This window comes from Spinacia oleracea, chromosome 4, assembly GCF_020520425.1.
Source record: "Spinacia oleracea cultivar Varoflay chromosome 4, BTI_SOV_V1, whole genome shotgun sequence".
Classification (NCBI taxonomy): Eukaryota; Viridiplantae; Streptophyta; class Magnoliopsida; order Caryophyllales; family Amaranthaceae; genus Spinacia; species Spinacia oleracea.
This window is the reverse complement of record NC_079490.1, coordinates 71,853,560-71,879,624: the sequence shown is the minus strand read 5'-3', so window position 1 is coordinate 71,879,624 and position 26,065 is coordinate 71,853,560. Positions and strand designations below refer to the sequence as shown.

General features: G+C 39.6%; 1 protein-coding gene across 1 annotated transcript; it reads left to right on the top strand.

The window, feature by feature from the left end:
* LOC130471626 (uncharacterized) lies at positions 1–24,311 on the top strand. The gene is made up of 3 exons (XM_056841861.1): positions 1–88; positions 23,011–23,642; positions 23,718–24,311. The coding sequence occupies exons 1-3, from the start codon at positions 1–3 to the stop codon at positions 24,309–24,311; spliced, it is 1,314 nt and encodes a 437-aa protein (XP_056697839.1).
* Positions 24,312–26,065: the final 1,754 nt, after the last annotated feature.

Below are 26,065 nucleotides of genomic sequence, written 5' to 3'. Positions count from 1 at the left end.
ATGGCTTGTGTTGTTGCTTTGGCTGCTGTTGTTGTGGCTTTTGCTATTGCTATGGCTGCTGTTGCTATGGAGGCACTGCAAGGCTCGTGTACAGCAGCTAAATGCTTGCCTCGCTGCACATTATAAACGCCGTAAAGCACGTTATAAAATCGGAAAGCATATTCAATAAGTCGCAAATGATACGAGTTTAAAACTCGTTGTATAAACAAGGATAGTTGATTAACAAGCTAGACCTTTAACTCGTTGATCGTGAATGCAAGACAAGACCTATTGACTCACAATCAGTTCTTTGAATAGGAAACGCGTCCAAAACAAAGAAAAAGGCTGAATTATAAACTATAATTCGAAATGTAACAAACAAGTGTTTTAATCATCCAGTTGGTTGTTTATTCCAATCACGAAGCTGACTATAAATAGCCAAAAACCAACAGCTACAAGAGCTTTAAACGGCTAATTAAGAGCCATTTAAGAGCCTTTAAAACTGGCAGTTACAAGCTCTAAAGCCTCCTAATTCAGTCACTAAATTGGAGGTTACAAAGGCTTAAAACTCTCCTTACAAACAGCAATAATCAAAGCTAAGTAATGACTGAATTTAAATTGGGGATTTAAACAAATATCCCTATATTAAACCGACTTTAACCAAAGCAATTAAAAATAATAAGTGCGTACAATCTGTTTAAACAAGCGGACCAATGTGATTAAACGGACCAGTTTGATTAACGTACCACCTTGATAATAAGGACCATATAACGAGCTCACTCAATCCAAGTCACCATGCACACAAAATGAGCCATTGAACCCAAATCAGTTTTGGTTCCAATTGCTAGCATAAGACTATCACTTTCATCCATAACCGTATCATCCCCTCCCCCTTTAAAAGGAATTGACCTCAATTCAGCAAGGCCATCATCATCAAGATAAGGTGAAAGATCACCTACATTGAAAGTAGCATGGACACCATAGTCTCCCGGAAGCTCAATCTTGTAAGCATTATCATTCACACGTGCAACCACCTTGTAAGGACCTTCAGCCCTAGGCATAAGCTTGTTCTTGCGTTTGCTTGGAAAACGCTCTTTCCTTAAATGAACCCAAACCAAATCACCTTCTTCAAACAACCTCGGTTTGCGATTCTTATTTGATTTCTGTTTATAAGAGGCATTAATAGCTTCAATTCGCTCACGAACTTGTTGGTGCAGTTTCATCATAGACTTTAACTTAGCATCGGCATCCTTGTGAACCAACTCATCTTTTGGTAATGGAATTAAATCCAAGGGCAAGTATGGATTAATCCCATATACTACCTCAAATGGAGAATGACCAGTAGCATAAGTAGGAGACCGATTATAAGCAAATTCAGCGTGAGCAAGCTTGACATCCCAATCCTTTTGCGTTTTACTTACCAACCCTCTCAATAGCGTTCCCAAGGTTCGATTTGTCACCTCTGTTTGCCCATCAGTTTGAGGGTGATGTGAAGTGCTAAACAACAACTTGGTTCCCACCTTTCTCCACAATGTATTCCAAAAGTAACTCAAGAACTTGGAATCTCGATCAGAAACAATAGTCTTTGGAATTCCATGCAAACGAACAATCTCCTTATAATACAAATCAGCCACATTACAAGCATCATCCGTTTTGTGACAAGCAACGAAGTGAGCCATTTTTTAAAATCTATCCACCACGACCATAATAGCATCCTTACCTCTTTGAGTACGAGGCAAAGCCACTATAAAATCCATGGATACATCTTCCCAAGGGCGAACTGGAACCGGCAAAGGTGAGTATAAACCGGGTTTGAAAGAACTCTTGGCCATATGACAAGTCACACATTTATTCACAATGTTCGTTACATCACCTAACATTTTAGGCCAAAAGAAATGTTCTCTCAAGATTTCCAAGGTCTTGGCTATGCCAAAGTGACCAGCCAATCCTCCACCATGAGCCTCACGCACTAGTAACTCACGAATTGAATGCTTAGGAATACAAAGGCGATTACCTTTGAAAAGAAACCCATCTTGCAACATGTACTCCCCATAAGCACCAACTGCACATTTCTCGAATGGAACCCCAAAATCACCATCATCATGATAATAATCTTTTAAGGTCTCAAACCCCAACAAACGAACATCAAGTGTAGCAAGCAAAGTGTACCTTCGTGATAATGCATCAGCCACCACATTGCTTTTACCATCTTTGTATTTCGAAGAAAAATGAAAGGATTGCAAGAACTCAACCCATTTAGCATGCCTTGGGCTCAATTTTTGTTGCCCATTAATATACTTCAAAGATTCATGATCAGAATGCAAAACAAAGTGGCTAGAAGGCAAATAATGACTCCAATGATCCAAAGCTCTAACAATGGCATAGAACTCTTTATCATAAGTGCAATAATTCAAACGAGCACCCCCTAACTTTTCCGAAAAATAAGCTATGGGACGCTTACCTTGGATCAAAACAGCACCAATCCCCACTCCACTAGCATCACACTCGACCTCAAAAGGTTGAGAGAAATCTGGCAGCGCCAAAATAGGAGCAGCACACAAACGCTCTTTAATCACATCAAACGCCTTTTGAGGGTCCTCTCCCCATACAAAAGCACCTTTCTTCAAGCAACTAGTGATAGGACTAGTAATAGTACTGAAATCACGAATGAAACGTCTATAAAATGAAGCAAGACCACGAAATGAACGCACCTCACTTATAGTTTTAGGATTAGGCCACGATTTGATAGCCTCGATCTTGGACTGATCCACGGACACTCCATCTTTCGAAACCACATAGCCGAAGAATACAACATTGTCAACAAGGAATGAACACTTCTCTAGCTTCCCATAGAGTCTTTGAGCTCTTAGTGTTTCAAAAACATCCCTCAAATGAATCAGATGCTCCTCTTCGTTCCTACTATACACCAAGATGTCATCAAGATATACCACAACGAATCTGCCCAACAATGATTTAAGCACTTCGTTCATTAGCCTCATAAACGTACTAGGAGCATTAGTGAGACCAAATGGCATGACGGTCCACTCATACAAACCATGTTTTGTCTTGAAAGCCGTTTTCCACTCATCTCCTTCACGCATCCGAATCTGATGATAACCACTTCGCAAATCAATTTTTGAGAACAACTTCGAACCATGGAGCTCATCTAACATATCATCAAGTCTCGGAATTGGAAAACGATACTTGATGGTAATGTTATTCACAGCCCTACTATCAACACACATTCGCCATGTTCCATCTTTCTTAGGCACAAGCAACACCGGAACAGCACATGGACTCAAGCTTTCTCTAACATAGCCTCGATTCACAAGTTCATCAATTTGCTTTTGTAATTCCTTTGTTTCCTCCGGATTGCAACGATAGGCAGCCTTATTAGGCAAAGAAGTTCCTGGAATAAGATCAATTTGATGTTCAATACCACGAATAGGGGGCAAACCTGGTGGTAATTCATCCGGAAATACATCCTTGAACTCAAACAGCAATTCGGCAATGGGACTGCCTTCTTTCCAATTTTGGCCTTCAATTGGACTCTCCTTAGCCACGAGCAAATACACCAACTCTACATGATCAAGAGCTAGCTCAATTTCTCGTTCACTTGCCAACATGGTGAGATTCGGCTTTTTCTTTTGTTTCACACTCATGGATCGAACCGCTTGAGATGACATAGGCTTTAGCACAATTTTCTTGGCTTTGTCTCTCAATTCATACTCATTGCTTCTCCCTTTATGAATCACGTCCCTATCAAACTGCCAAGGACGACCCAACAAAATATGACAAGCATCCATAGGAATAACATCACAAAGAACTTCATCCACATACGAACCCATAGTCAAACCAACCCTTACTTGCTTCGACACTTTTACACTATTACCATCATCAAGCCAATGGAGTGCGTATGGCCTAGGATGGGCAGTAGTGATTAAGCCTAATTTTGACACCATTTCACTAGAAGCAGCATTGGTACAACTCCCCCCATAAACAATTACACTACACCACTTATCTTTCACTAGACATTTAGTATGAAACAACTGATCTCGTTGGTCTAGATCAGTAGGTGAAATTTGAGTTTGTAGCGCTCTAAGAACCAGATTTGTGTCATAAATTGGAGCCTCATACCCTTCCTCTTCCTCCTCATCACCACTCTCATCAAACACAAATACGTCCCCCAACCTCTTTTCCTCTTCAAACAACTCCTCACGACATTCAACAGCTTCTCTCAAGGTCACTACTCGTTTATTTGGACACGCATTTTGATAATGCCCAAACCCTTGACACTTAAAACAACGCACCTTGGACAGACTTGTTTCTTTGGTTGGGTTAGATAGTTTAGGGGCAGCCGTAGAATTACTTGAACCTACGGTACTAGGTGATGTGTTTGGTTTCAAGCTAGGTTCGGATTTAGCCCAAGACTTGGCTTTACCATCCATACTAGACCCTCCCCCATATTTTGCCTTCCCTTGATTTTCCAATTTTAAACAAAGTCCACAAAGAGTGTCAAAATCAGAATATGGATAAAGGTCTACGGTATTGGCAATATTATAATTTAGACCCCTTAAAAATCTGGACAGTTTTTGTTCCTCAATTTTCTCAATTTCTCCCATTAAGGACAACTTTTCAAACTCATCAATATATTCAGCCACACTCATTTTTCCTTGCCTCAATTCGGCAATTTTACGATAAGTTGTTATTTTATGAGTTGTTGGCACTTACCTTTTACGTAGCTTACGTTTCAAAGACTCCCAAGAGGTAATTTTCTCCTTCCCTTCACGTATTCTCTTGGATTTCAGTCCCTCGAACCACAATGAAGCCCCTCGTCCTAGCTTCAATATGGCATATTTGCAACGCTTCTCATCATCAATGTCCTTGAAATCGAACATTCTCTCTATTTTGCGCTCCCACTCCAAATAGGCTTCCGGATCTGTTCCACCAACAAATTCAGGAAGTTCGGTGACTTTGAATTCATCCATAGCCCGTAGATCACGCCTAGGAGGCCTACGATACCCCCCATCTCTAACGTTCTTCAAGGCTTCTTGGAGATGTTGTAGAAAGTCAGGATCATCAAAATCCATATTTCAGTTTGTAAGAATTACGAACAGCAGCTCTTTTTTTTTTTTTTTTTCTTTTTTTTTTTTTGGGCGGATCACACGAACAGCAGCTCTGATACCACTAATGATACGAGTTTAAAACTCGTTGTATAAACAAGGATAGTTGATTAACAAGCTAGACCTTTAACTCGTTGATCGTGAATGCAAGACAAGACCTATTGACTCACAATCAGTTCTTTGAATAGGAAACGCGTCCAAAACAAAGAAAAAGGCTGAATTATAAACTATAATTCGAAATGTAACAAACAAGTGTTTTAATCATCCAGTTGGTTGTTTATTCCAATCACAAAGCTGACTATAAATAGCCAAAAACCAACAGCTACAAGAGCTTTAAAATGCTAATTAAGAGCCATTTAAGAGCCTTTAAAACTGGCAGTTACAAGCTCTAAAGCCTCCTAATTCAGTCACTAAATTGGAGGTTACAAAGGCTTAAAACTCTCCTTACAAACAGCAATAATCAAAGCTAAGTAATGACTGAATTTAAATTGGGGATTTAAACAAATATCCCTTTATTAAACCGACTTTAACCAAAGCAATTAAAAATAATAAGTGCGTACAATCTGTTTAAACAAGCGGACCAATGTGATTAAACGGACCAGTTTGATTAACGTACCACCTTGATAATAAGGACCATATAACGAGCTCACTCAATCCAAGTCACCATGCACACAAAATGAGCCATTGAACCCAAATCAGTTTTGGTTCCAATTGCTAGCATAAGACTATCACTTTCATCCATAACCGTATCAGCAAAGCATTTTATTAATTCGCATCGCATTTTTACAAATCGTAAAATCATTTTAAACATCGTCAAGCATAATGACACATTATTTAACACGTCAATGCTCAAAACGACCCTTACGCAATGAGAATGCGCACAAAAGGCACGTTTAGAGCAAAAACGACTAAAACATACGCAAGACGAGAAAATATTATGATTAATGCAAAAATGCGATAAACAAACTAAAAACGATAAACTAAGCAAAAATAATAATAAAGTGCTAATAAAATGAACTAAAATCATAAAGCTCATTTATTGAACCTGTGTTAAATGCATTAACTGCAAACTTGGACCAAGGGCATATTTCCTTTAGTATAGTCACTCGATTCGGGATGAAGTTTAGATGCTCAAAGGTAAGAAGGTGAAAGATATCCTTGCATGAAGATATGTCAGGAGATAATAAGGATAGTTTGTCCTACCTATTGCTGTTTATAAAGAGGGCTTTGTTGTCTTACTTAGTATTTTTTAGCAAGGTTTAAGACGACGTACATTCGTCTTTTATTTAAGAAAATTATTTATATGTTCGAATGACTTGAATAAAGTTATTTAAGGAAGTTAATGCTTCCTTTTTGGACGAAGTTATGCCTAAAGAGACAAGTTCCTTCCATGGCAAAGTAATTAGGTTGATAATAGAATCATGTGCCTAATTAATAAGACTTTTATAACTTTTGTATTTGATGACTTAAGTTGAATGTTATGGCATGGGCTTTAGTTACTTTTGGCCGGAGTGGGTCGCTCGTTTTGCTGAGATTAAATGTCCAAAATGAATTTGGACTAATGTGTCCGCGCCTTTAGGAGGTTGCATACGTATCTAGGTTGGAATCAGGCCTTATAAGGTTCTGGTTTTTGATATTGAGTCACTCTTTTATATGAATTCAACTTTATTTGCTCGATATTCCAAAAAAATAATCGGAACATGCACGGATGTACCCTTCAAGTGTTCAAAATTTTCTGTAAAGGTGCAGGAAAATTGAGAATACTTAAGCGCAGACGCTTGAAAAATCCTGTGCGCAGCTTTCCAGCGCTATAATTTTCTATCCCTATTAGAAATATCTAGCGCCAACCGGTTGGTACCCGCAGTTTTCACAGGAATCAATTTACTTTTTATGTTTCATTTTGAAAAGTTGATTAAATTCTTATTGCCGAGTGATTGGTGCTCGGGTTTCAGGTATTCCCGAGTTTGGATTCTGTTATACAGTTTGAGAAGGATTTATGTTTTTTTTAACCTCAAGGAGGGCCATTATGGGGTTGTAACGTGGTTAAGATTATGTTGGAAAAACGGATAAATGATGAGCGACATTTATGTCGCTCTTAGACTAGGATTTTATTTCAATTTATTAGCATTTTATTGTTATTATTTTTACTTATTTTTATCATTTTTAGTTTATTTATCGTGTTTTTGCACAAATTGTATCATTATTTGTTTTGGGTATATGCTCAATTTTATTGCGTAGGGTCATTCAGAGTATTAACTTGTTTCATTTTATGCTTAGCCGGTGATTATTATGCTTTACGATTTGTAAAAATGCTAGACGATTAAATAACGTGCTATCCGATTATAATAATATGCTATACGATTTTCTAACGTGCTGTACGATGCATTTTATGGGCAGCGACGATGGGCCGCAACCAAGCCATGAGCAGCCACCGAGCCATGAATAGCAAGCAGCTAGCATACAACTTCGTGCGCCCACACAGACAGGTTGTGCGCCCACACAGAAACCCGCTACGCCCGCAAAGCAAATCATTTCTCCCGCATATTCTTTGATCTTGTACCTGAAATTCATTCTCCCTTGGAGTCAAATTTTACATTGTAGAGTTGTGCCCCCGCACCTACAATCTGTGCGCCCGCACCGGCTACCGCTGCAACCCGTATAAAAAAAAGCAAAGCAGCGATTTCATATGATCTCTGATTTTTGTGATCGATAGAGGAGCGAAGCTGTAGCGATTAGGAGTAGAAAATAGCGCAGGGTTACAGGATATATTAGTAGCAATTAGAAGAGAATTCATATCCTCGAATTTGAATTTCGTTTTCAGATTATATTTCTTTTTCGTTTTGTTTTCTTATTTTTTCATTCTTGAGCTGCGATTATGGGAAAAGATTACAGCAGCGAATACCAGTTGCGAGTAGGGGAACAACAGGAGCAACATAGATAAGACTAGAACACTTAGAATTCAATTTTAGTTTATTAGATTTTCGATTTTAGGAACTACTCACAAATTTCAGATTCTCTTTCTCTTTTGGTTTGAGTTTGTTCTTCAATTTTATGAATATTTGTTCTTCAACTTTATGATTTTTTGTTCGATTATTACTGGTATAATTTCTTCCTCATATTCTTTAATTCTCTCTTAATTGTTTGTTGTTAGTAATTGATTAATTTTATGCTTGATTTTGTTATTTAATTTTTGAATTGGTGATTGAATTTTATTGACATTTTGGTTTGTTTTTGTTATTTGAAATTTCTGATTTTTAATGTTTGAATTAGTTTAATTGTTTTACTTAGACTCTTGATTAGGTTTTATTCTAGTTTAATTCTAGTTCTAAGCATACTTATAGTGTAGTTATAATCTAGATATTAGGGTCGGAGATTTGGATGTAGGATTGGGGAGTTTGGAGATTATTGTGTGAATGTTAATATGATTAAATTGAATACATAAGTTTTGATTCTATGTCTAGTTAGTTTAGGATTAGCTAACCTAAATGGCTAGAATGTTGGAGTGCTTAGTTACGAATGGGCACGAAAGTGTGATTCGGGGCTTGCATTACTTTGGCTCGTTCGTTCTTGAGTCCCTCTTCAAGTTTTGATTTTAGCGAAATCTAGATTAGGATTACTTGAAAAGTGCTTGAAACAAAAAGGTTTTCGAAGCCATATATTGGTCAATGCATTCATTCATTTAGTCGTTGCATGTCATGAGCATTTAGGATCACCGGTGTTCCCAATTCAAATTCCTTTGCAAATTCCCGAAATCTCTAGAGTTTTTTTACTTGTGCATATTGAAGGAAATAATGCCCTTGGTCCAAGTATGCATTTAATGTTAAGTCTAATAAATGCAGTTCAGTATTAATTAACAAGTTAATAAATTCAGTGAGATCAAGTGAGCTGAATGCCTAGCTAGAGGCCGCTCCAGTTCAAGTGGAATTAATGATATTAATCCACAGCTTACTCTTGACTGAACCCGTAGGGTCACACAAATAGTACGTAAATGGATCAAGTATTTAATGGCATTAAGTACTCCATCTATGGATATTCGGAATCGACGGATCTTGGTTTCAGTGGGAGATAAATCGTCAAAGGCAAGTAAATGAATACTCCGGAAATGATGATATTGCCGGAATCGGAAATATGGATCGTATCGGAAATATAAATATTATCCAAGACGTAGATGTTGCTGGAAACGGAAACATGGTACGTATCGGAGAATATTATCGGAAATGGAAATATTGCCGGAAACGGAAATATTTTCAGAATCGGAAATATTATCGGAATCGGAAAATTATTCCGGAAACGGAAATATTAAATATTTGTACGAAACGGAAATTAATTCCAGAATCGGAAATGTTAAATATTGTTCGTATCGGAAATGAATTCCAGAATCGGGAATTTAATCGGAAGCGTATCGTGCGAATTAGCATCAGACGAGACTTGCTAGACGAAGGCCCAGCACGAAGCCAGGCCCTTGCTTAGCAAGCCATACGCATCAAAACCACACGCCGAAGCCTCGCCAGGCCCAGCGCAAGGCCAGGCCCAGGAAAGCGTGGCGCGCGCGCGGATCAGATGGGCTGCGAGCATGGGCCAGGCGCTGTGCAGTTCGCGTGGGCCGTGAGGCATGCGCGCGGGCTGTGCGGTGCGGTGCTCGTGCTCGTGCTCGTGTGCGTGCTATACGAATCCTAAAGCTATCGGAATTGGTGCTATGATTAAATCCTAATCCTAGAAGATAGAAATTAATTAAATGGAGTTCTAAAGGGATTCTAATTAATTAATTTAGTGTTCTAATAGGATTCCAAATCCTTTTCCATGATTCTATAAATATGTGCCTAGTGTCACAAATTTATACACGGGTTTTTCAATAAGTATTCAAACAATAAAAGTTCGGATTTTTAAGCAGAAAAATCAGCCATATTACTTGCCTATTTTAGCCGAAAAATAATAGTACCTTAAGGGCGATTCTAGTTGGTCAATCTTAAGGCGGATCCGGACGTGCTGTGGACTATCTACGGAGGGACGACACTTGAAGTCCTAAAGACTTGTTCTTGTTCGGTTCGGGCGCAGCTAGGGAGGGCACGCTACAAAGTGTATGCATCCTAGACTAATTATATGATTATGTGCAATTAATTATGTATCCTGGCATTAAGGTTTTTCAGCATGATTTATGTTGTTCATATGTATCATAACTTCACAGTGGTATCACGAGCCTATTATTATTTGCATAATCTATAAATTGCTTATCATGGTTAAATTTTACAAATTTGCAAAGAATTAAAAGGGGTGATTAATTTTCGTAATTGTTAATTAATTGCAAATTGCGTTTATTTAATTATATGTACGCAGTTTTTCGGCAGTTTCTTCGTTACTCATCCAAATCGAGTGATTTTTGTGTCAATTCCACATGTAAAAGGAATTGTAAAATTTTGAAAAAATTACTATTTTTCGGCCGAACCCAGAATTCCCAAATTCGAAGCCTAACTATGACTTTTCGGAGGTTTTAATTTTTCGAACGCAAAAGTTTGTAAATTTAAGATGTTAAATTGAATATTTGCGATTCTTGTTGATAAATCTTGAATTTTTGATTGACCTACTGTATATGTTTAACAATTTTGAATGCCTAGACTTGTTAATTATACAACCTAATTTGTAATTATGATAAATTTTTTGAAATTCGAATAATTTAGAATTGATTTGATTTTCATAATTAATTAATGATTTAATTAGATGATTAAAAACCACCATAAAAATTGTTAATTTGTGACAAATTTTAAATTTTTATGACCTATATTTGAATCCATGTTAATCGGAAATTATTTAATTAATAAATTTTCGATTTTTCGCCCTAAAATTATGAAATTAATATGATTTATTAATTTGTCATTAATTTTGAATTAAAAATTTTAAATTTGTATGAAAAACGCTCATAAATGTTGCACGCACAAAGCAATGGAAGCTACGTGTTACCCTTAAGGGGTGTTGTATAGTGCGGGCACGCGACGACGAGCAAGGGAGCTCGTCGCCCGTGCAGTACGAATGCAGCGAGCAACATAGCATGGTGCGCGCGCGAGGCAATGGTGCTGGCCGTGTGTGCTATGCGATGGGCAATGAGCGATGGGCGACAGGCAAGGCACTGCGAGCAGTCGCGTGTGGGCAGCAAGCGTGCTGCGCCACAGCGCGCACTGCCTCGCGCCAGCGAGCGCTGGCTTGCTCAGCGAGCGATGGCTCGCGTGCAGCGAGCCATGCCTCGCGAGGGGAGCTGCTGCGATGCGATGTGTGTGGGCAGGCTGCGCGCAAGCGTGGCTTGGCTTGCTGCGTTTGCGCGTGGCTGCTGCTATTCGTGCCTTGTGCAACGGTCAGTCGAGGGGCGATGCGGCCTCATGGCTCGATGGGGCTTGGGCGCAAGACCAAGTGCCTCGTCTTGCTACGATTGATATGTTTTGTTTTTAATTTGAGATTTTCAGTTCGGATATAATTTTAATTAACTTTAAAATTAATAATTTAAATTGTTTTCTCGGAATTTAATTTTGAATATTATAATTATTATAAATCTTAATTTATACTAATTATTTTACTAAAATTAAACCTTGAATTAATTTAAATTCGTTTAATTCAACTGAAAATAAATTAAATAAATGGATTCGATTATAATTTTATATGAGCTTTAAATTTTAAATAAACTTGTATGTTTCCGGTTAGACTAGAAATACATTTTTATGTTTAAAATTAGTAAAGCATATAAAGTTATTGGTTTGAGTGGGAGCATTTTTAGTCATAAACTCTTAATTAGGTGTACAAATCCTTTAAGGTTAAAACAACTTGATTATAATTAATAAGGACTGAATAATTGGTAGATTATTGGTGCCCTTGATTAATTGCTGCAAATATTTATGTGATGCATTACAATGTGTTTTACTAACCAGCTATGTGGGCCATTCATGATAATGAATGGGTGAATGGTATATATTGTATATGTACTGTTTAGCAGGTTATGAAGTGACTAGTATGACCCAAATAGGATAGAAAATATGGTCTGCGTACCATTAATTTGAATGTAATTGGTCTAAAGCACCAAATTTGTTTTTCAATTCAAATATGGTCTGCGTACCATCAAATAGTTGTAATTAGTTTAATTATAGCTTATCCTATTTAAAGAAAATGGCGCCTCCCACGAAGATTTTCAAGACGGACTTTGAAGTTGAAGCTTCAAGATGAAGTCGGGCCATACTAGATCACATTTATCTTATGCATGTTTTAAGTTATTTATTGCTTTTAAATATGTCTTAAATATGCATGAGATCGAAGCTTGATTATGTTGCATGATTAAGGATTTTAGTTCACTTAAAATCTAACCAACATAGTAAGAGCCTTAAGTTCCAAACTTAAAAATTGAGTTAAAAGGTGCCATGCCAAAATAACACTTACTTGGATATCCTTTACATTGATCTTAGTAATAGTTTTCCGCCATAGCGAGGTGTTACTTATCGATACTAAAGGGGTAAGGTACACAAATAATTGTGAGTACATGTTAGTTTTGGTGAAACTCAACGATATAAGTAAGGAGTCCTTTTATGGCGTGGCAAATTCGATAGGTTTTCCTAATAAGTTCTTAGACGTACCTATCAACCAAGAGTAGTTTCTAGACTATTAGCAAAAGGCTTTTTCTTACCTAAAATATTTTAGAATTGAGTCAAAGTACATAATGTGCTTAATTCTTCAATGATTTAAGGATCTTGGAATCATTTTATTCACACCTGGCGGAAGAATAAATTCGAATAAAATGCTAATGACTTGTTTAAATTGCATGAATGCTTTAATTTTCAAGTATTACTCATGATAAATGTTTAGACTTTGCATGCTTCAATGTATGTTTTAATTATTGTTTATAATTAAATATCTTACACTGCAGTAAATCCTTTTAGAAAGGTAACAGTAAATTTCCTCGATTGGTAGTGAATCCAAGAACGATTCACGGAAATGAGAGAAAATGAGCAATTTAAAATGTATGTTTCTTTTAGCGACTTTTATGGTTGTTTTCGAGTATCAAAGTCGAATGGAAAACCGATTGGTGCTTGTGGATTCAAAATACAATGTAGTTTTGAGATCATAAAACATTGAGTTTAAACGCTCAGCTTTACCAATGGTTAACAACCTAAAATCTTTTTCCGTTTAATTCTCGAATGAGTCTAGACCCTAGACATTCGAATATATCGATGCTTAGAGAACTTTAGAAGCTTCTGGTAAGATCATCTAGTTGAAACAAAACATTCAACAAAAATTAAATGGTAAGAACTTTGTTGGAGTGACATTGGACATGTCTAAACAATGTATAAAAGTCAACACTAAAGAATTCAATTCTTAAGACTATAAGAAAGGGTACAAGAAATAGGAAAACAAGGAACAAATGAAAGGAATTTACGATTCCGTTTCTACCTAAAAGTTTATGTTTAAAGAGAAGTCTCCTAGCAATCAAACTTCCTTGGTATCATATACCGCTTGAGGTTCTTACTTCGGTAATAACTCAAACAATGGAAGCTAGGCTACACTAATGACCTACAACAGGGAAATGAAGCACGGCGATGCTACATTAGTTGTAGGGTCATCTAGTTTGTTTTAAGTCCTTTCAAGGCTGGAACTTAATGGCTATTTTGTTCCATAATCAGCATACCTAAATTTCTGCTTCAAACACAGAAAGACTCACATTCAGAAGAACGAAAACAATGCTTGTTTGTTTGTTTCTTTGTTTATTTGAATGAAATGGTCATTTACGGTTTGAGTCAATATGCTTGGTTAAAAACAAACAACTCTTTAACAATAAAAACTTTACTAGGTTCAAATCCCCCTTGATTTGAGTTCCGCTAATCTTTGGCATTGTTGCTTAGACCATATCAACAAGTTAACATTCATAAGCTCTATTTCGATGGACTTTTGAAAGTTGATTGATTTCTAGATCAATTCAAGACAAGCTAGTCTTACTTGTTGAAAGTAATAAAAGATATGAACTATTGTTAGAACGCCTAGAAAATAGAGTTCAAAGCTAAAGAAAGATTTTATGACTTTATTATTTCACCTGGATTTGAGTGATATAAATTTGAATCTGTTTGGCTAGTTCAAAGATTCAGAAGTATAAATCCACTTGGCAAGAAATCATAAAGATCTAGGTTAGATCATGACGATGATTACTTTAAGACCAAATATGATCATCAATGATTGTGCGTTGTAATTTCACGATCGAGCTCCATAAGATATGAAATATCTACGTTGGAATGATCGAATTCAATTAGTACTTGATTCGATCAATGATGAATTATAAAGACTTTTCCTATAATTTCTAAAACAAAATGCTCAACTACCACCAAACTAAACCAAATTCGTCAAAGCTATTGAAAAGTAATTTCAGAACATCTTTTCATAATTATATATCTAAAGAGTTGCTAAACTCAGTGGGAGCTTAATGTTTGTTATTTAACAAACTAAGGCCCAAGTATAGATATATGTTTCATTGTGATTTATTCAAATGAGACACAAGGGTATTGTTTCTACCACGAATGTTTGAGAACATAATGTTTGTTTGCTCGAAATGATGTCCTTTTGGAGATTCGTTTCCAAAATGACAAGTGGGAGAAAATAGACCTCGAAAATCTTCGAGGCGAACAACAAACATAAACGGACATTCCGGAGGCTTTTCGAAGTTCTTTAGAAAATCCGAACACGTATTCTTTAAGGACTTTAGAAGTGGATTTTAAAGAATAGACATCTCTTAGAAGACTTTACAAGTGCTTCAAGGAGAACATAATATTCAAAGGACTTTCAAGTGGCTGTTGATATTCTATTGTTTGATCGATGTTCTATACCCAAGTAGGCATAGAGTCCAAGTCACTGAAACTATGAGATTCTTCTATTAGATAGTGAAGAATCATGGAGTTCAAGTCACTGAAGCTATGCGATTCTTCTATTAGATAGTGAAGAAACCTACAACTTGCAGTCAAACTATTATCATGTAGATTAATAAGTTTGTGACTTGTAAGAAAGATATGACGAAACCTAGATTCCCTAAAATGGTTAAAGGCCATATATAGACTCAAATGTTTTAGATGGTTAAAGGCCATAAAACATAACCAATGTTTTGATGACAAAATTGAAATTTTGTCGATTTGCAAGAATGGGTTAACACCTATTGGTTGCAAATTGGTTTTAAGGATGAAAACCATCAAACATGGAATTGTGTTCACACACAAAGCTAGATTAGTTGTTAAAGGTTACAAGCAAATTCACGGCGTGGATTGTGTTGAAACCTCATGCATAATCGTAATGCTTAAGTCTATAATTCAAGCCATGATTGCATATTGGTACATAAGGCAATTGGATGACAAAAACGAATTCCTCAATCAAATGTTGGAAGAAACTATGTATGTGGCATGTCATAGGATTTGTGGATCCAAATAAATACTTGAAAAGGAAAGCTAGCTTATGAAATCTAAGTACAGATTTAAGCAAGCAAATTAGGAATTAAAACTGTATTTTAGTGAAGCTAATAAGTATTTTAGTTTCATAAAATGTACATGATTCTTATAGATATATAAGAAGTTTAGTGGGAGTACATAAAAACTTAATTGGTCCTATGTGTATCACACACATATCTCTCTATTGTGAAATAACATTCAAATGCTAATAACTTAGGTTTGAAATTATTCATCAATGATGGACCAAGGCGAAACTTAGTACATACTGGGTATTAAGATCTATTTACAAAGATCTTATAATATTATTTTGGATTAAGTAATGGCATTTACTAAATCAAACACGAAAGACTCCATTGGAGATATTCGATCCATATGAGTAAATCTAAGTAATGAATGTTTGAACTATGTATAAGCATTTACTAAGTTAAACATCAAAGGATCTAAGTGAGATTCTTAACCTATATTATGTCAAAGAATTTAGCTGGATTTAGTATCTACTGAAACTAGAATGAGCTAAAGTTACATGAATAGAATTCAATTGAGAATTATTCTGCAAAAGAATTTATCATGTATGATATAATATGAGGATCGCCAAAAACGTATCGTATGACTTTAGGCATGACGAACATATACCAATCTCTATTGATCTAAGTGAAGATCAACTAGATTGAGATCAAGAATACTTATGGTACTTGAAAAGGTACATAGGAATAGTTCTTGATTCAAGGAAATAAAGATATGCTAAATATTGATTCTACACGCATAAACACTGGTAAAGGATCAAGCAAGATCCCTTTGGAGTTAACCATTGGCAATGACGAGCTATAAAGCATCGTGTTTTGAAATGGCAACATGGATCGGAGACCATGAGTTGTTGCGTGGGAAATTAAATATTAATTTCTATGTTCTAAGATACAGCTGGAAAGTCTTCCACATATTTGTGAACTGCTTGGATAAGTTAATCCAAACAAAGCATCACTAGCAACCTAAACAGTTGAAGTAAAAGTACTTATTGCCTAAGAAGCAATAAAACAGCGTTGTTTATATTAATGAGTTCTTCATTGAACATGGGAAGATCACATGTCTGTTGACTTAATGGTTCTTCATTGCAAAATGCGTAGAACCCACTAATGTAGCAAGAAAGACTAGATCACAAAATAAACATACTCAAAAGATCTTATCATCATATCTCGAAGAACATTCGATGAAAAGAATATTAAGATTGGCAAAGCATGATAACTAAACCTATGCAACAAGTGAGAAGCAACACTCACGTTGTAGCACTGGAAATCGAGCATAGCTTTGAATTCCATGAACTGTTTTAAAGATGGGTTTGAGGCCCATGGTTGTAAAACATTGGGGTTGAACATTTATCATATATGAGTATTTTCATATTCCATTTAATCTTGGTTTAGTATTAAATGATGAGTCCCTTCAAATTTGACGATATATTCAAGATAGACTGTCAGGACCAGTCCTGTGACTAAGAAATGTCTATCAAGTGAACTTGAATGTCAAAAGTTGAAAAAAAGGTCCCTGGTCGGAGTTTTCTATAAAGATGGACGCATAGAAAACGTTAGACGACTAGAATGCAAGATGACTAGTAGTTCTGTTTCTTAAACTATGTGGACATGGCAATGTCGTAATCATTTGCATAGATACTTACATTGGGAAGACTAGTATCAGACAGACCTATGAAACTTTACTGTAAGAGATGAAAATCTGTCATTTCATTAAAATTATTAGACACTAATCCTCAATACCTGAGTGATTTGAGATTACTTGTTTTTTAGAACTGCTTACTTTGACGTTGTCAACCGTCGCACCGTAAAAGGAGGCGATAAAGGCAACGCTCAGGTAATCACCTATCAAACGAAGTTTAATCTCAAGATCGCAAGATTGGGATTGTCCTCCCATAAATCGGGATGAGATGCTAAAAGTTGTACAAGGCCACTCGGAGTGCTAGAAACTGTAAAATGCATGGCCGTGCTCAGATGAATCATAGGCTTTGATTATCTGTTTATTTGATCAGTTGAACTCTGAAACCGAGAAACACGTCTGGACATAATAAGGATGACAACTCTTACTTTATGTTCAAGAGCAAGCATCGAGCGACAAAGGAATTAGGAAATGCACACTTGTCCCTAAGGACAAGTGGGAGACTGAAGGAAATAATGCCCTTGGTCCTAGTATGCATTTAATGTTAAGTCTAATAAATGTTGTTCAGTATTAATTAACAAGTTAATAAATTCAGTGAGATCAAGTGAGCTGAATGCCTAGCTAGAGGCCGCTTCAGTTCAAGTGGAATTAATGATATTAATCCACAACTTACTTTTGACTGAACCCGTAGGGTCACACAAATAGTACGTAAACGGATCAAGTATTTAACGATATTAAGTACTCCATCTATGGATATTTGGAATCGACGGATCTTGGTTTCAGTGGGAGCTAAGATCGTCAAAGGCAAGTAAATGAATACTCCGGAAACGATGATATTGCCGGAAACAGAAATATGGATCGTATCGGAAATATAAATATTATCCAAGACGTAGATGTTGCCGGAAACATGGTACGTATCGGAAAATATTATCGGAAATGAAAATATTGCCGGAATCGGAAATATTGCCGGAAACGAAAATATTGTCAGAATCGGAAATATTATCGGAATCGGAAAATAATTCCGGAAACGAAAATATTAAATATTTGTTCGAAACGGAAATTAATTCCGGAATCGGAAATGTTAAATATTGTTCGTATCGGAAATGAATTCCGGAATCGAGAATTTAATCGGAAGCGTATCGTACGAATTAGCATCGGACGAGACTTGCTAGACAAAGGCCCAGCACGAAGCCAGGCCCTCGCCCAGCAAGCGATACACATCAAAACCACACGCCGAAGCCTCGCCAGGCCCAGCGCAAGGCCAGGCCCAGCAAGGCGTGGCGCGCGCGCGGATCAGATGGGCTGCAAGCATGGGCCAGGCGCCATCCAGTTCGTGTGGGCCGCGAGGCATGCGCGCGGGCTGTGCGGTGCGGTGCTCGTGCTCGTGTGCGTGCTATACGAATCCTAAAGTTATCTGAATTCGTGCTATGATTAAATCCTAATCCTAGAAGATAGAAATTAATTAAATAGAGTTCTAAAGGGATTCTAATTAATTAATTTAGTGTTCTAATAGGATTCGAAATCCTTTTCCATGATTCTATAAATATGTGCCTAGAAATTTATACACGAGTTTTTCAATAAGTATTCAAACAATAAAAGTTGGGATTTTTAAGCAGAAAAATCAGCCATATTACTTACCTTAAGGGCGATTCTAGTTGGTCAATCTTAAGGCGGATCCGGACGTGCTATGGACTATCTACGGAGGGACGACACTTGGAGTCCTAAAGACTTGTTCTTGTTCGGTTCGGGCGCAGCTAGAGAGGGCACGCTACAAAGTGTATGCATCCTAGACTAATTATATGATTATGTGCAATTAATATGTATCCTGGCATTAAGGTTTTTCCGCATGATTTATGTTGTTCATATGTATCATAACTTCACACATATTTCATATATTCTGATTTCATGGCTTTATACATACATACATACATACATACATACATATATACATGCATGCATGCATGCATACATGCATACATACATACATACATACATACATACATACATACATACATACATTTTCCGAACCATCCATTCTCTTTGGACGATCCGTATGCTTGCCGCTACAATCAATATAGTTGGTTCGTTTCGGAGTTTATAAATTTTGTTTGATTAAGTGGTGTTCGTCAACGACGCAAAAATCGCTTATCAAAATTGTTGTGGGGTTTTTCCGGTGAGATACCTTGGAGGTTTCCCGGTAACGTTTAAGGATTTAACAAGATTGTATTTTTATAGAGAGAGAAAGTAGAGAGAAGGCAGAGCAGCAATTGCTCTTTTTATGTATTGATTGTGACCCCTTTTTCTAGGGAAGTGGGAATATTTATAGTACTAGGTTTTTGTGGGAATGACCTAATATTCCCCTTACATGATTGGCTGGGGAATGGGAGGAGGACACGTGTCCTTTCTCCTTACAATTCTCTGGTTCCTTTTGGCAATAGTGGGCTATTTGGGCCTATTGTGCTTAGTCATTCACTTGGGATACATACTAATTAAGCCCTTTTCCAGGTATAGGTTTTATACGTACATTTATACACACTTAAATACATACATTGTAGATACCTAGATTAATACTCATGCCCCGGAGTAGACTTCGTATGATTTCTGCTTAGGGGGCACAATACGTGCCAGGTGTCACATCCTCATTGGTACACGAAGGCACGGTAATTTTGCCCACAACATTTGCCCCTCAAGAAGGGCATTTCTGGAAACACTTTTCGGGTATCGCTTCTTGACCTTTGATTTGCATCTTCATCTTTGGGTCAGGTGTTGAGGTGGTGACACGTGTCACCTTTCTCCATTTTGCCCCTCCCTATATATATAGGGGGGGGGGTAAATTTCATTTTTTTACATTTCGTTTTCACAGAGCTCTCATAGGCGATTTCCGGCGTATTCCCACCACCATCAGGCGATTTCCGGCCACCACGAGACTCATCCTTTTCCTCGTCAAACTCATCCTGTTCTTCGCGAAACTCATCCTGTTCTTCACCGAGTACTTCGCAGATATTTCAAGGTTAGTTTTCGCCTTTCTTTCTTGTTTTTGTTATCCTCTCGTCATTTTTCTCTTTGTTAGCGGCCGACCTCTTAGTAAGGGTTTGAAGGTTTTATTTAAGATTTTTCCGCCGTTCATCTTTTGTCGGGGCGGACGTCCAATCGCGTCTTTTTCTTCATTGTTGGTCACTCCTAAGCCGTGCTTCGTTCACTATGCAGAAGGCATGGCTAGAACCAAGCAAACGGCAGATCCTACGCGCCTGCGCTTGCGGGAAGAAGCATCGACACCCCCTAGGGAGAGATATTCTTCCACCGCCCCGGCAGTCGACGAAGAATTTGCGGAACTCTTTCAAGAGATCGACGAGTATGTCGAGGCGGGGGAGCAGGCGGCAAGCTCGTAGGAGGGTACAGCGACCCAGGCAGTGGGGGAGCCAAGCGTCGCTCCATTGTCTTCGGCCGCCGAGGAGCAAGAGGCTGCTCCCCAGCTTGTTAGGCCCAGAGGACGGGAGGAGGCCCAATTGCTTCCGTCAGAGATTCACCCAGACGTGGGCTGGATGCGGAGGCTAGACAGGCACGGAGCCAAGATGAGGGATGACCTCTGTGTGGGGGAAGGGTATCAAATGCGCGTGCCGGCCGGTCTGGACTCGACCGTCAGCCTGCTTGCCGAGGGAGAATTCCCTGTGTATGCCGCATCCATCAAACTCGGCATGAGATTCCCTCCACACCCCTTCGTTGTGGAGGTGTTAGATGGTTTTAACATTGGGGTGGCCCAGCTGACCCCCAACTCATGGGCGGATATCTTTGGCTATATTGCCAAATGTGCGCTGAACGACGTGGAGCCGTCCTTCAACGCTTTTCTGCATCTAGTCTCCCTCTCTCGTTCCCCTAGTGCCGCCAAAGGGTGGTTTAATCTGAGCAGCCGTGGTACCTACCAGACAGTGGTCGGCAAGCTCAGCAAGTGGCATATGTGGAGAAAGAGGTGGGCCGTGTTTTACACGGACGACCAGGAGATGTATGAGCGGATGAGCCGCTAGAACTGCAATGCCAACTACATGGATCGTGACGAGCCCCTTCCACCCCTTACTGCCGAAGAGTGGGATCAGATAATGGTCCTGTTCAGGGCCAACACTTACCACTTAACAGTGGATAAGAGTTTCCATGTGCCGGTCGAATGGTTGCCGCACATTAGCCAGTTTCGGAACGAGGCCTTTCTAGCGGCCGTAGGCTTAGGATATTGCATGACTCGAGGTTGTATGCCAATTTATGTGCCGCTCTGCCTTGGTCTTATTCATTTTTCTAACTTTGGATTTCTTTTGTTCACAGAGGAAGGAATGAGCAAGCTGTCGGCGGCGGATACCGGGAAGGGCGATATGACCGATTGGATGGCAGACATTTATGAGGCCAAGATGCAGAAAGCCAAGGCCGAGTTGGAGGAGAAGGTGAGTATTCTCTTAGGTTGTTTTTGCAAGTTAAGCTTCCCCCGTCCAGTGTCCACAGTGGACGTCTTTTTAGTGCTCGTCACTTTTTAATGACGGGCCCCTTAGTTAGTGTTTTTCCTGCGGTTGCCAAGGTGCGCCTCGTCACCTTTTAATGACGGGCCCCTTAGTTAGTATATTTTTTGTTTTTTGTTTTTTTTGTTTTTTTTTTTTTTTTTTTTTTTTTTTACAAGTGACTCGTGGTTGATAGGGTACGCCTCGTCATTTTCGAGACGGGCGTCCTTTTTAATGACGAGCCATTTTTCTATGAGTGTCTTGCACTTGATAAGGTACGCCTCGTCATTTTTAAGACGGGCGTCCTTTTTTAATGACGAGCCACTATTTAGTGACTTGTGATTGATAAGGTACGCCTCGTCATTTTGGAGACGGGCGTCCTTTTTAATGACGAGCCACTATTTAGTGACTTGTGAGTGATAAGGTACGCCTCGTCATTTTTGAGACGGGCGTCCTTTTTAATGACGAGCCACTATTTAGTGACTTGATTGATAAGTTTAGCCTCGTCATTTTTGAAACGGGCGTCCTTTTTAGTTGACGAGCCACTATTCTGTGAGTGACTTGTGATTGATAAGGTACGCCTCGTCCTTTTTGAGACGGGCGTCCTTTTTAATGACGAGCCACTATTCTGTGAGTGACTTGTGATTGATAAGGTACGCCTCGTCATGTTTAAGATGGGCGTCCTTTTTAATGACGAGCCACTATTCTGTGAGTGACTTGTGATTGATAAGGTACGCCTCGTCATTTTTAAGATGGGCGTCCTTTTTAATGACGAGCCACTATCTGGTGAGTGACTTGTGATTGATAAGGCACGCCTCGTCATGTTTAAGATGGGCGTCCTTTTTAATGACGAGCCACTATTCTGTGAGTGACTTGTGATTGATAAGGTACGCCTCGTCATTTTTAAGATGGGCGTCCTTTTTAATGACGAGCCACTATCTGGTGAGTGACTTGTGATTGATAAGGTACGCCTCGTCATTTTTAAGATGGGCGTCCTTTTTAATGACGAGCCACTATTCTGTGAGTGACTTGTGATTGATAAGGTACGCCTCGTCATTTTTAAGATGGGCGTCCTTTTTAATGACGAGCCACTATCTGGTGAGTGACTTGTGATTGATAAGGTACGCCTCGTCATTTTTAAGATGGGCGTCCTTTTTAATGACGAGCCACTATTCTGTGAGTGACTTGTGATTGATAAGGTACGCCTCGTCATTTTTAAGATGGGCGTCCTTTTTAATGACGAGCCACTATCTGGTGAGTGACTTGTGATGGATGACGAGGCCTAATATTTGACTGTCCTTTACTTTCTTTTTTAGCAAGCTAAGGACGCGGCTAGGGCGTCAGGGAAGAAGAAGGGGACGACTCTGTCCCAGCTGAAGAAGAGAGCTGTGCCAGCTGGCTCGGAGACTCCGAGTACCTTCAAGAAGCCAAAACCCCTACCCCGCCGTCTCGTGAAGAAAGACGAGTCGAAGGTTGCTGAGGGGGGATGCCCTGATGACGATGAGATGGGCGTGGACAAGCCGTCTCTGGTGGTGGACTTGGTGTCCAAATCGAGGTCCGGTGGGCATCCGGACGAGCTGGAGGACCCTCTTTCTGGAATCCCGGCCGACGTCCGCTCTCAGATACCTGCGGAGGTGGCCCGCCGAGCTAGGTCATCGGGCGGTAAGTATTATTATTCGAACGTCGTTCAGACGTATCGAGCCTCCTCTGGCAGGTCTTCTTACTCTCCGCGTCATCCTAAGGCCGTTGTTTTTCCTATAGCCAAAGACAAAGGGAAGGATGCAGCTGCTGCAGAGGACGAGAACGTACCTGCTACTCCCCACTATTCGTCAAAGGATAGGGTGGCTATATGCCGCAAGGTTTTTAAGGCCGTCCCCGCAGAGTATGTTGCTTCTCTTCCTGGCCGCAAGACTGACGCCCAGTTTGGTGCGATCCAGGCCACTCTTCTCGACGTAAGTCTATTTCCAACTTGCTTGTACTTGTCTTCTCTTTTAGAGTCATTTACTAATATGTAGCTCCTTTTGCAGTTGTTCTGCCGCATGGAATTCTGCAAGAGTTGGAAGACCCGCACTGCTGAGGAGCTCAAAGCTCAGGTGGCTGAGTCCACCCACCATGGCGACTATGCGTTCAAGTCCATTGAAGAGGTCCGCCTGCAGATGCAGACGACCATAGACCTTCAAGCGAAGGAGGTAGCTGCGTTGAGATCTGACAAGGCCGAGCTGCTTAAGAAGATCTTGGCGCAGGACAAAGACATGGTGGCAATGGTCGAGGAGGCCAAGACAGCGGCGGCGGAAATACGGACGCTTCAGGACCAGTTGCGGGAGTACCCTCAGGTCAAAGAGGCGGCTGAGGAAGCCGAGCATCTTCGTGGGGAGCTGGAGACGGCCAGATCGCAAGTTCGCACCTTGCGTGAGCGTCTTCTGGAATCCTATGATCAGGGGGAACAAGCGACCAAGGACGCTGTTAAGCACGCCTGGGAGAGCCACATGTCAGAGTATGATCTTGCGTGGTTCCAGCGGCGAATGGAGCACAGTGCCGCTGTGTTGGCTGCTGAACGTCTTGGTCAGCCGCCCCCTGAGTTTGTATCATCTGATGACGAGGACGATGCGGCCGCTCCCTGATTTGCTTCCTTTCCCGCTTTTTAAAATTTTATTCAAGCGTTCTCGTGCCTAAGGGCAAAAACAATTATTTTGTAAAGTTTTGGCGCTGATGGCGTCTGTACCATTGTGCCTGCTGAGCACACAACAATTTTCTTTTTGTTTTTGAATTCTGAGCTACTTTTACACGCCCTTCTACGGGCGTTGTTTTATAAGTAAATAGGTTGTTTTTGATGCTTCTCTTATCTCGCATTTATTTGCTCTTCATAATTTGATTATTCCTTAATCAATAGGCTTAATCAATAGGTATGGTAGCCAAGGTGCAACTGAGTGTACACTAAGCACGTTGGTGCCGCAGGCAACTGAGTATGCGCTAGGCACTACTATGGTCGTCTCTTTCTTTGGCGAGCGTGTCTATAACGATATTGATTGACGCAAGTCAATCAATAGGTATGATTGCCGCTAGACATGCTCGTCAAATGGACTGGACGGGCAAACGTTCGTGCCGCCTAACTTCTGAGCAAACAACCTTTGTTTCAAAGTTGTTGGTGCCGCTGGCAACTGAGCATGTGCTAGGCCCTACTGTGATCGTCGCTTTCTTTGGCGAGCGTGTCTATAACGATATTGATTGACGCAAGTCAATCAATAGGTATGATTGCCGCTAGACATGCTCGTCAAATGGACTGGTCGGCCAAACGTGCGTGCCGCCGCGTTTTTTAGCAAACAACCTTAGTCTCTTTGATATTGGTGCCGCAGGCAACTGAGCATCCGCTAGGCACTAATGTGGTCGTCTCTTTCTTTGGCGAGCGTGTCTATAACGTTATTGATTGACGCAAGTCAATCAATAGGTATGATTGCCGCTAGATACGCTCGTCAAATGGACTGGACGGCCATATATTCGTGCCGCCGCACTTTTGAGCAAACAACCTATGATTTATGGTTTTTTGTGCCACTGAGCTATTGAGCAAACAACCTATGTTTCAAAGTTGTTCATGCCGCTGAGCTTTTGAACAAACAACCTATGATTTATGGTTTTTTTTTTTTTTTGGTGCCGCTGAGCTATTGAGCAAACAACCTATGTTTCAAAGTTGTACATGCCGCTGGGCTTTTGAACAAATAACTTATGATTAAAGTTTATTTGTGCCGCTGGCACTTATTATGCTGTACTGGTCGGCCAGCGGCTTGCTTATATTGGGAAGGGAGTTGGATAGGTGATCAGCCTATAACTTGGTGCTAATCTGGGCCACTTCTTAGGCTTCAAACAATTAGTCTTGCTGAGTTTTTGCTAATCTGGGCCACTTCTCAGGCCGTCATACAATTAGGCTTTGGTTATGCATTGGAGTGTATATTTTTATATTCATTGTGCGAGCAATAAATATTACGAGACAAATAGAGTAGTATTATTTATAACTTTGCAAGGCGAATTTAGCCGGTTACAAAAGTAATTACTACCCTACTATGACCATTAGAGGCCGCCCCTTGGGCAATGGATCGTGGTAAGTAAGACAAAGCTTAGCACATATCTAGAAGAAATACTTCTTGAGATTGTCGGCATTCCAAGTGCGCAAAATAGGCCGGCCTTGCATGTCTTGAATGCGGTAGGTTCCATCTCTAACCTCATCATAGATCTCGTAAGGTCCCTCCCAAGTGGGCGTCAGCTTACCCTGTTCATTTGCTCGTCCTGTGGACTCCATTTTCCTGAGGACAAAATCTCCCACCTTGAGCACTCTATTAGAGACTCTCTTGTTGTATTCTCTTGCCATTCTTATCTTGTACAG

Bases quoted from the DNA above. Each gene is read 5' to 3' on its own strand.
- LOC130471626 (XM_056841861.1), top strand. From the start codon at position 1: ATGGCTTGTGTTGTTGCTTTGGCTGCTGTTGTTGTGGCTTTTGCTATT. The intron at 89-23,010 runs GTACAGCAGCTA...TTTTTTAGCAAG, and splicing joins GGAGGCACTGCAAGGCTCGT to CTAAGGACGCGGCTAGGGCG. The intron at 23,643-23,717 runs GTAAGTCTATTT...CTCCTTTTGCAG, and splicing joins TCCAGGCCACTCTTCTCGAC to TTGTTCTGCCGCATGGAATT.